The sequence below is a fragment of the Diplotaxodon limnothrissa genome, linkage group LG6 (genome assembly GCF_057381915.1).
Source record: "Diplotaxodon limnothrissa isolate DT_005_m linkage group LG6, D_limnothrissa_male_GT1.1, whole genome shotgun sequence".
In the NCBI taxonomy this organism is placed as follows: Eukaryota; Metazoa; Chordata; class Actinopteri; order Cichliformes; family Cichlidae; genus Diplotaxodon; species Diplotaxodon limnothrissa.
This window is the reverse complement of record NC_140601.1, coordinates 17,378,913-17,391,121: the sequence shown is the minus strand read 5'-3', so window position 1 is coordinate 17,391,121 and position 12,209 is coordinate 17,378,913. Positions and strand designations below refer to the sequence as shown.

The 12,209-nt window shown below is 41.8% G+C and overlaps 1 protein-coding gene across 1 annotated transcript in view; it reads right to left on the bottom strand.

The window, feature by feature from the left end:
* Positions 1 to 12,209, bottom strand: part of lrba (LPS-responsive vesicle trafficking, beach and anchor containing) — a 176,218-nt gene that overhangs the window by 86,210 nt on the left and 77,799 nt on the right. The window contains exons 35-36 of the mRNA XM_085356880.1: positions 10,880 to 10,988; positions 530 to 696 (exon numbers count right to left, since the gene is read on the bottom strand). Of these exons, the coding sequence (XP_085213006.1) occupies positions 530 to 696; positions 10,880 to 10,988 (276 nt within the window). The remainder of the gene's footprint in view (positions 1 to 529; positions 697 to 10,879; positions 10,989 to 12,209) is intronic.

Sequence of the window (12,209 nt, the reverse complement as noted above, 5' to 3'; positions counted from 1 at the left end):
TTGGCGAAACAAACACAGAGGATAAGGTTCCCTCTGTTCTTAATGGGAACTGAGCTGTTCAAATGGCTTTCATCTCTCCCCCCGAATCAATGCATCATTCAACCCGCGGCTGACATTTTCACCTTTGCAAATCTAATTTAATCAAAGTCATGAGTACTGGTGGCTGAGATTAAAGATAATGAGATTAAAACCATAATGGCGATTTGAATAATTTTCAAGCCCGACAACTGGATGCAATTGAAGGCATTTCTATGAAATTAAAGTAATAATGTTGCTTCTTGATTCTTACGATTATACGGGCTTATCAAAAAGAAAACATAATGATGAGACAAAAAACATGTTCACGCACACACACACTAAATAAAATAATGGATTAATAATGGACTAGCTAAAGCATACTGTGTGAATATAAGCGTGAGGGAGGGGGGAAATAAATAAAAACATTTTTATAATACGTCTAATCTGATCTTATTTGAAAGCGGAGCACAGCTCTGTTTGAGTCTTTACACAACCACAGTTTTTGTTTTACCTTATGGAAGAGCCGCCCCAGGCTCCATGTTTGTCAGTCAGGATGTTGACTATCTTCTGGATGAGCTGCGTGGCTGTCACATGGTCGCGGTACTTGGCCGCACGGATTAAGTGGTCGCACAGTTTCTCCTCATCACGTTTGTCTGCTGCGTACTGAGCACAGCTAGACTGGAAAAGAGAGGGAAAACAAACACACATACATTAATAACGATGCCCTAGCATAATCTATAAAGTGCACATCGCCAAAAAACCCCAAAACAAAACAAAAATCACACATGCATGTGCCACACATTACACCGTGCTCTTGTGTGTAAATAACACAAACAAAAACCACACAGATATGAGCACAATGGTGTTTTCACATACAGAAACTCTACTCTGACTAGAACCAAATGAAAAGCACAGGGGGTCATTTCTGCCCTCGTGTCATGTTGATTAATAACAGTGGACATGTATTTTCTAATGCCCTCCAGCACACCAAATCACACGATACCTACACTGCACAGGGAGGACATTTTTCTCTGTCTGAATTTGTTATCAGAACGGGCCTTTGAACTTGGCAGCGATGCTGAAACTAAAACACCTTCTGACAATAGGGGCTATAATTTGAAACAGTGTTTGGAGCTTTCGTAACCAATTTTTACAGCGTATTCAGGCTGCAATCGTGACTTACTGTGGCATGCATATTGATGATGAGAAGTCAAAAAACAAAGAAGAAGAAGAACATGGGCTTTGTATTGCATGATTAATCGCATAGTCTGGGTATGATATAGGACTGTTTATTATCGACCACCTTTAGATTAGCGTTAAACTGACTGACTAGTGCAGCAGTCATACAGTAACTATTAAACTCAAAAGCATGGCTGAACAAATACAACAAGCCCTCTCAAAGTTAAGGGTAAAGCGCTTTATAATGGGCCCTCCTCTTCAATTTCAAGCACAACATTTCATATCTGACAGAAAATCTATAGGTATAAATCACAGAGGGGCTTTTCTGTGGGCTGCTTAATTATCAATCTAAGTCTCTTTATGTGGAATTAAAGGGGGCCCTGACCTTCCTAGAACGATGACCTAGTCACTATACTTCATACAGAAAAGGGTGCCTTAAATCTGGGACAATCTGTGAGTCCCCAAATTTTCTACTTAGTTATATGCATTAAGCTCCTTGCAGGTTTCCATCATTTATACAGATAGCAAGTAGCAGGCCTGCAACGAGTCTACTTCTATCTGCTCCTGTGTGAGACATGTAAAGTCTGCAGTACTAATCAGCGGTGCTGGGTTCAAACTCATAACCATAAACAAACACTTCATCACCTGTGTGTTGAGCCTGCCCAAACACCCAAACCCTCCATGCTGTAATGGGCTTTGCTTCTATCCGAAGCCAAAGTCTGTGGGAGAACAGGCCAAGTTCACAGACTCGACCTTAAAATAACAACCAAAATTTTTTTTTTTTTTTTTTTAAAAAAGCTCAGCATGTAAGTAGCGCCATTAAAACCCAAACTTTGGTTTGCTTCTAAGTGGAAAAGACAAGTCACAGTTAATTCCAGGGGTCATACCGTTGATGTGAAGTCAGAGAATATGCCGGGGTATTATGAAGGACTTATTATGTTATGCTATTATGAAGGTTGGAGCGAATAAGTAAATCTCCCTGCTGGCACCACCTTGCTTTCCCTCGCATACAGGTCGCACTGACAGGATAGAGGACAGAAACTGAAGAGAGGCATTCAGAGGCATTTTAAAAACAGACTGTTCTTTCATTCCTTTCAAGGAATGCCAAAGAAACAAGAAATAAATTAAAACTTTCTGTTTCCACTTTAGTTCATATCATGCCTCTTTGTGAGCCACTAAAGCAGTCAGTGTGATTATTTTTGATAAGAAAACACACTTTAAAAAAAAGAGAGAGGGAGACGAGGACATCCGAGTTAAAAATGCTCAGCTGGGGTTGAAATATGGGAGACTCTTCTCCGTTTGCCTGCTACTCAGACAGCCACCAGGGCACAACTTGCTGCCAGTGAGAGCGTTATGACTTGCGACATTGTAATCATGGGCAGCACCTTCCATTACACGGCCTGGCTGACCGGGTCGGGCCAACGTGGGTGCTGGCTCTGCCGGAGGGAGACAGCTTGGTTGAAGACGAAATGATAATGGCTGGCATTAATCGAGTCAATTACGCTGAGTTGTGTCTCCCGCAATTCATCTACAGTTCAAATAAATAACTAGGGATGTGTGTTGGAGTTTTGGGGAAGGAAATGGCCTAGCCAGACGTGACTGGAGGGTGAAAAGAACAACAATCATCTCTAAAAATCACACAATGGTGGAAAATAAGCAAGACGCACCTGCACAGATGAAGCGTGAGAAAGAAAAAACAAAACAAAATCACATGAATTTTAATCACAGCTGAAGCCGAGTTTATAACGAGAGAAAAACAAACACGCAAGCTTTCTGTGGCTGCTAAATGTTACCGAGGCTGCCAACAGATTGTGTTTGTGCCGTGTTGACTACAAATAATAAGCGGAGGTGGGGGGGGGTGTTAGAAAACGAGGAGTAGACTTTCACATCTACACAGCAGCGTTGTACTAGTGTCAGCTTTATCTAAATGCTGTAGTTGTTAGATGATGCCTTGGCTCCCCTCCTTCTCTCCCTCTGTGGGTTGAGAGGGTTAACCAGTATAATAGGCCGGAGAATGGAGGCTCATTACAAGATATCAGCCCTATGTTTATCAATTAGAGTGACAGAGAAAGGTCTAGTGGTGTTGCCGTGCCACGGCGAGCCTTCAACACGCCGTCTGACAAAGCCAGGGTCTCGAGGTTCTGACGGAGAACAGGAGGAAGGAACAAAACCAGCAGCGATATTATTAAAGCGCTTGATTTGCAATCTCTTGACATTGGTGGCACGTCAGGGATACAAGTGCGCCAAGGCTGGGCCTATTGCTCTACGAGATTCTCCAATTTCTCACATCCGTCGACAAGCACTCCCGGAGGGTTTCATTTACGAACGGGCAGAGAAACTGTCCAGAGGAAGGCGAGACATCAGGCTTGTCCTTGTCTGGCATCAGAGAATGCAAATATACTACAAATAAATTCCTCCTGGAACACAATGGAGGTCTAGTGAGACAAGGGGATGAAATGAGAAAGGAGGGAGGGAGGGGGGCGGTTGCTAAACAAAAGTAGATGGCGAATCGGTCCACCACCACCACCAATTGGTTGCAGAGAGATTCTCTTGCACTTGATCTCTTGCCCTCGAGTTTTCAAATTGCAACATAAAATGTCACCAGGGGAATTCAGACAATAGGCAGGGGAAGAAACGAGTGAAAGGACGAGGAGGGGGAGAAAAATGAGGGCTTAAAAGTACAATGGCGAACAAAAGTCACCAAATGACAATGCCTGACAGCCACTTCAATTCTGAAATGATGCTCCTGTCATGCTGTGCTCCCAAGTATTGATTTTTTTGCTTCTTCTCTTGGAGCGCCAGAGGGAGAGAAAAAAAATAATCTAATCCAGTCGAAACAGATCCCTGCTACTGGCATCAGCCCACTGCTATAGCCACCATCAAGGTTAACGCAGGCACAACACTTATCAAAGTATCTCTCTCCTCCTTTCTCCTCCCCCGGCTCCTCCCCTCACACTGATCTTTAATGGACTGGTCACCATGCTTGGCTGGCAGCCTCTTCATCTTTTCTTACCCAGAAACCACTTGTCTCTGCAAAAACCTCGCCCTCCTTTTGCCACATCAGTCTGCACGGCTGCCATCTCCTTGCGCGATAACTCCGGCACAGCTTCAAGGTCGTGCCACGTGAAAAATCATTCGTGTTAAAATGTCATCTGGAGATGAAAAATAGTCAAATGAAGGCAGGACGCAACCAGATGAAAAATTTGGTTGCACCTCTCCTGAATTTGCTGTTGCCCAGAAGTCAGGAAGGCAAGGTTTTAGTGGCACGGTGCTCAAGCTGCATGTAAAAGCAAATCTCCACCAAAAAACATAAATAAAAATAAAAATAAAAATAAAAAAGAATTAAAGCAGCAAACAGACTCATTGTGAATAAAAACATCTAAAAAGCATACAGCAGTGACAGCGATGTGCTTTTATCCAGCATTACAAGCTCACCTTCAGCCATTAATAGGAACAAAAATATATATATAAATATCAGGAGAACATTCCTCCAGTGACTAAAGGGATGGTGTCGGAGTGAAACAAAGGAAAATGTGGAGTAAAGTCATATTTCGGGGTGAGGTGGTCAGTAATAATGATGGGAGCTGCGGAGGAGGTACCTGGGGACTTCATTATGTTGACAAGACAGCAGGACTGAGACTACTGTTCTCCTCTCTGTAACCCACTTCTCCTTTTCCATTTCTTGGCGTCTTAAGTGAAACAGTCAATGCTGTGCGCGTGTGTGTGTGTGTGTGTGTGTGTGTGTGTGTGTGTGTGTGTGTGTGTGTAGGACCAGAAGAAACACTAAAGTTTGTCAAGGTGTTGCGTGTTTTGACAATAACGTGATTATATGTTAGGAGCCTGCTGTCCAGGCTGGAGAACTAGGTGCAGTTTCTCACTTTTCTTTTTAAAAATGTGCCCCTGTTCTCATGGTGGTGCGATACTATCGCACAAAGACACTTGTTTTGTTTTATTGGGCCCCCCCCCTCATTCTCTTTATAACAGATTTGCCTGTAATGAGACGCTCGGTAAACCAGCCCTGCTGACATACTACATTACAGCAGCGACAACTACATGACAGCAGGCTACAGTTGGTGGCAGCTATCAGTTTGAGTGCTGCGAATGTGGTGGTGAAAACAGCCTTTGGGAGTTACGGTTTCTGACTTTTTCCCCTGGGTGTGTGGTGGAGTATCCCCCACTCCCCACAGTGACGATTTATTAGGTATATGAGAAATAGAAAAATAAGGAAACTGCATTAGCACTCACTCTCGCCGGGCATTACTTGTATCACTCATAAGAAAACAGTAAAGTATTTTGCTCATTTTGTTTTGTTTGTACTTCTTAAATTTACTTCTAGAAATTTGCATTTCAGTAAAAACTAGAGCAAAGTGGCTTTTGTTATTTCTCCTGTTGAAGCCCATTTTAATAGACTTGACATAATTGTGTGTATAATTATTTTATTACTTTTTATTCATGTGGAAACGGAACATAAGTAATTATTTAGTAAAATTATTTTAAATGAGTAATGAAAAATATCAAGGGGGGAAAGTTTTTGATCACAGGTTGGTTTTGCTTCTCAAACAAAATACATACTTATTCATGAAGATGGCACATGTATTCAAATTGTTATGCCATTTAATTAATATATAACCTGTTATATATAACCTCACATTATATATAGCTCATTATTATCTCTTAGACATTCAGATCAATCTATTGGCCTTGAAAGGGAGGTCTAAGGTCAAATATGACATACTTTATATCTTTATGTGTTACTTTCTATAAGTTGGCAATAAACACCACTATAGTAAGAATAATAGTTTCTACATTTTAAGGCTTTTTTGTCCATTTTCAACCAAAGAATTATTAAATGAACATTACAGACCTTGGTGAACGTGAGCCAAATTTTAATGGATTGTTAAGTCCGCTGACTCCAGTCTACATCTCTACAAAGTTTTTATCAGAATTCATTCAAAACCTTTCTGTTTACAGACAGAATGTCTCACATGCGAAAACTACCAAAAATATAACCACCTCAGCAGAGGTAGTAATAATCTAGGTTTGGCTTGATTTATTTCTTCTATCTTTTCAGATAACTAGCACCAGACAGGTATTGCAGACAAGTTTGTTCATTAGTTCATCAAGTAACCTCAAATTAAAAGTAAAGAATGACACAAAATCACCAGTTATGACAGCTAAGATTGTCTGAACAGTAAATCTGTTGACAGCTAACGTCAAGAGACATCGTTTAAGATACAGTCTTGAAACTTTGCAGGTGCTTGGTTGGAAAGTCAGGGTCAAGTTTATTCTCCATTGATGGAGAAAACCAGCCATGCTGACATGACTCCCTCAACAAGGTTGTCTCTAAATAAAGAAGTTATAATTCTCATGCACTATAGAGTGGGAGAAAGACTTCTGCTAAAGCATTGCAATAGCCTTGCAAGAAAATTATATTGGCAGTCAATAAAATTTAGAGAAAGCAGAGATATCATTTCACTGTAAAATATTATTCCGGTCACAGATATTAACTCACTGGAGTGTAAAAGAAAACATAATTCATCAGACCAAGTCACATTTTTCCATTGCTATGTGGTCCACTTCTGATGCTAACGTGCCCAATGTGGGGCTTTCTGTGTTGGACAGGGGTCAGCACGAGCACTGACTGGTCTCCTGCTATGCAGCCCCATAAACAAGAACCTGATGCACTGTGATTTCTGACATCTGTCTGTCAGAACCAGCATCAACTTCCTCTTCAATTTGAGACACAGTAGCTCGTATGCTGGATCAAACCACACAGGCATCCTTCGCTCCCCACATGGATCAATCAGCCTTGGCTGCCCATGACCCTGTCAGTGGTTCCTCACCATTTCTTCCTTGGACCACTTTTGACAGATAATGACTGGTGCAGACTGGGAACACCTGACAAGAGCTGGAGTTTTAGCTATCACAGTTCGACCCTTGTGATGGTCAAACCCACAATTTTGTGCATATTGCCTGTTTTTAACATATCAGCATTGAAGACAAATGTTCACTTGCTTCCTAATATACATCTTACCCACCAGATAACCAGTGTCATTTACTTCACATGTTAGTTATATTAATGTTATGCCTGATCGGTGTATACTACATTAAAAAAATTAACCTCGGTGATTCAGACTATTTTAACAGATGTTATCTGTAAAATGCATCCTTAGCCAGAGTTTCTCTGAGATGCTCAGCACAGTCTGACAGTTTGTGGTAAACGCTCATCCACAGACTACAGGTTTATGATAACAGAACATAATGAGCATCAGTTCAATGTTAATGTCATTAACATGGAGAGAAGGGCCAGATCGTCTTACAAGCTCAGCAGAGGGAAGACAGTGACACCAAGCACTAATTAGGCGCTATCGTCTGGCTTTCACTGGATCTCTCAAACAGTAAAATCAATTACTCCAGAGAGCAGCAGAGGATGAATCAAGAGGCTATATGTGGGGAAAAGGCAAGAAGCAAGAAGGAAGAGTAAGAATAGAAATGACTTGGGTGTTGCTCACTCTTCCCTATCTGAGCCTTCTTATCTGCCCTTCTGCCCCTGAGCCCACCACATTTCATCCCTAATGAACAGCCCCATAAAAAGAGGGAGTTCGATTTCTCGCTCTCCTTCTTTCCATCTCTCGGGCTTCCTCTCCTCCCAGCTCCCGTGGAAGATATCGGAGTCTATCATTTGCTGTGCTGGGCGGCAGCATCCGATCTGCAGATCTCCTTCACATTAAGGATCCTATTAGATAGAGAACCCTAAAAGGTAATTGGATTTCCCCCCTAGTTATCTTCATCTCTGTTTCACCCTAAGCCCGCTGTAATAACTTACTCTCAGGGCCAAAGATAACTCAATTCTGTCCCACAGAGAGCCAGAGAGAGTGTGAGTGAGAAAGAAAGAGAGGGACAGTGAGAGAGAAAAAGCATATGTTACGTCTCTGAGGCAAACGGGTATCTAAATCAAAACGCTCCTCTATCACTGCCTTCTCAACGATATGCAATCTGACAAGGAGTAAACATAAATTTGTGTTTTTATGGATCGAATTAATCTCATTGCTGGTGCCTTGGTTGAGATTTGCTGCTGCTGTTTAAAACAGAATTTCTCAGATGTAGCAGAGGATGGGGAGGGAATTGCTCTCTTTTTTTTCCCCCTTCAGAAAACCTTATTTTGATACCTCAAATGACGCGCTGTGGGGGCCCATTTGGAGGTTTATTTCCTCACAAAACAATAACCAATCTGAAGTGTCACCGCAACACAATGCAGAGAAACAACCCTTTAAAAATCTGGGACATAACTGAAAATTATTTCACAACCCCCCCCCCCCAAAAGGGTGGGGGTGGAGGGCCTTTCATTGGCCTGTTATTTTTATTGTGGCAGTGCAAAATGAAACCATTGGCTCCAGCAGGCTCAAGTAGAGCTTGTATAGAGGCAAAAATCAATACAGCAATATCAGAGCAAGACTTATCAGGGTTCGCTTCTTCTCAGAGGTCACCGTGGAGCAACTGCATTTAAGTGGGGAATTCAATTGTGAAGCATAGTTTGGGACAAGCTTTGCTGGGTATCTGATTAAGGACAGCTGGGAGGTTGCAAGGGAAGGTAAAGTTACAAATGACAACCCCAAAACACAGCTAGCTTTGCAGAGGGACCTACGTTTTCTTTGTTGCACGTAATATGGAAACAAAATCTATGAAAGTGAATGCTGACAAACCCACAATGCCCTAAAATGCAGAAAGAATTCAGTCTCCATACACGTAGCTACCCCTCACAGAAGCGTCTTGATAAACTCTGTCATAAAATCCATCATAGACTATTTAGTTTGTGTAGGTAACTACACAAATGACTTTATATTTATTAAGGCTTGAACTCAGTTCAACTGTTTATTCTTGCAATACTCCCTATTTCAGTACACATTTTAAAGGTTTTCAAAGCCCAGAAGCCTCAGCTGGAAGAGATGTAGAAATACAGAAAGAGAAAATAACAAGAGAAAACACAGCAAAAAAAAAAAAGAAAAAAAAAAAAAAAGAAAGATATTAGATTTGCAGACCCGAGGACAGCGAGTCTGTTCTTTGCTCAACATGCCAGGCTAGCAATCAGGACCTGTATGCTGGAGAAATGTAGAAGGGATAGGACATGGTTACAATAAGAGTACGTGGCCCACGGCCACAGCAGAAGGCTGAGGCAGCGCAGGATCATTTGGGGCCATCGTGTGCAAACTGACTGCCTGGTCTGTCAATCGGCCAGTCTAGCAACCTACTGTAAGATGCTTTTACTTGCCAAATGCCCAAACCTGCATAGACTGGAATAAAAACAAAAACTGCCGGTATTACCCTTGCAGAACTTAATCATACTCTAAGAGTCAGTGCTGATGATGATAAGGTCAAATCATGTCAAACAATACTGTGCAAATGACTGACATTTGGCACTGTATGAGCAGTACGGGTTCAGCCGAATAACATGACAATCACACAGGAAAGCAGTCTAGCCTGTGATTGCCATGTTTTGCTCTCTTCACTGTATAAATGCTCAAGTGCACGAGCTGTGCCTCCACCCCTGTGATTGACTTTCTGCAGTCTTAAGGGATTCTACTTTACCCAAATGTAAGAAAGACCCTTCCTTGAACCTTAAAAAAAAAAGAAAAAAGAAAGCATCACATTTTACTGCCAAGTGGGGGCCAAGGCTTACACACAGTGAGCCCTTCAGGCCAGCACCTCTCAGGTCTGTCTGCAGCTTTTAGTGCTGGCAGGTTCCTGAGAAATGATGGTGGGAGGGATGGAAGAGAGGGGAGGATGCCATATTCCTGTCATTGGCAAAATACACCCCCAGTGGGAGTATAATGGACAGGATCTCAGCAGGACAGGAAATGATTTTGGTGAGATCTAGAAAGAAGAGTCGGGGGAGTGAAGTGGAGTTGGACTCGCGAAGGGGCAGCGAGAGGTGCCTACGGGTCAGGACAGAGTTGGCCCGGCGGCTACATGTGAATGGCAACGTTTGTCCTGAGAGCTAGAAGGAGGAATAGGAGAAGTTAAGACACAGAGGCAAGTCCACCGTTACACTGAGATGTACAGGGATAAATTAACACTAAGCTGGGGCTAGCCAAACTGTATGTGCAAAGCAGTTAACACGCGCCTGAAACTACATCTGTATGTGTCTCTATGTTCCCAATTAGCCAGGGTTATGTTTGAAAAGTAAACATTTGTCTTCTAGATTTACTGTGACAGATTCTACAACTTTATGGTTTAAAGTAGCCACTGGATCAGCACCTTTCCCACCACTTTTACCGCTTGTTTGTTTTTATTCAACATATACACAGTCAGAGCATACCAATAACAAGTCAAGAATTCTTATCAAAGCAGTCAAAGCTGCTGAAATGGATAAAGTTGCCATGGGTCACACAGGGGGAAAGCCAGACTGATTTTGCAAACATCCTTCATCCTTATTAAAATATAATTAATGATATATTTTTGATTCCAATTCACTGAAAAAGCTGTCCTTGCATCTTTAAGATAAATTGTGGCAAACGATTTTAGTGTCTATGAAAACTTCCTGCGCCAGGCTGGTGAAAATCACAGTTTATATACATTTTCGTATTTTTTTTTTTTATACTTTTTTTCTTCCGTAATAAAAATATTTTCAATGGGCATTTTGTGTTCATGCTTGTGTGTTTGCCTAAACTGCGCAGCATCTTACCTCAAATTCTGCATGTTTATGAATGTCTTCGGCCCTCTGTCGGCTGAGGATGAATTCAGCTTCGTTAGCCACACGAACCAGGTGGTCCTTCATGGTGTGACTCAGAAGCCTGAGGGCAGATGGGAGAGTGGCCATCAGTACACTGCAATACTGTGTAAGATTTATTCCTTCATTAACATAACAGCTTATAAGTCATTTAGCCTCAGACGCTTCGAAATTTCACAAAATCGAGAGCATCACTGTATTTAAAGCTTGTAATTTGACCATGTAATATCCATGAAATATTGAAAAGGAACCGTGCGAAATAAGCAGAAAATCTAATTTGAAAACCAACCCAAAGCACATTTGTCTTCTACCTGGGGTGCAGGTGTTAATTGATCTGTTAATGATATGCATCTGACAAGAGGGAGGATCTCTGCTTGTGTTGCTACATATGTAGTCTACCTCCTTCTTCTTATCAGTGTTGATGAAACATGCATGTTATGTGTGTGCGCGGGTCACAGAAACCTCTCCGCAGCCCCACAGGTCAGGACTGTGCAAAGTGGAACAATAACAGACCGGTGGACAGAGAGGAGAGGTGGGGGCAGGCTGGGACTGGCAGCGGGATGGCTGTAACCTAAGCCTCCAGTTTCAGCACAGTGCAGCAGGGGAGCGGAGGCACTGGGGCCTCTGCAACCTCCGAGTCCTTATTCCGGCCCCACTATCAATAACCTAACCACTGGCCCTTCTTTATACCGCACCAAGTTAATGATTGCACATGTGGTCAAATCCTGTTAAAATAGGGTTGTAAAATTCAATCATATTAAGCACGTGCCACTTTAGAAGAACTTTTAAAATCTTGTTGGAAAGAAAATTCGGGAAAAAAGCAGTTTGGATGGACTGGTCATACCTGCATACCAGAAAATCCAGCAGAGCTGCACCAAATTATTTTCTTTACTGACAGAAAATGGTGTAAATCTTATAGGCAACTAGAATTAGGGGCTAACAAGTCAGGTTTTTGCAGAAAAAAGATACATTTACTTACATTAACTGTTGTAAGTAGTGAAAACCAAACAATATACATCTCCATCTCATATAGTAACTGTACTTTTCAGGGTGTGAGCTGTATTATATATTAACCATGTCCAACTTCTGGGTGTTTTACATGAAAGGAGATACAAACTACACTGTAAGTAATTGACAGCTGAATAATAGAAAATCCATCATGTACATTGACATAATGAATATTAATTAATTATGCAAAAAAATTAGGATGTTAAAAGGAAAGATTAATCCACATCATAATATAGCCCGATCCCTGAAAAGTACAGCATACTCACAACGTAGGATG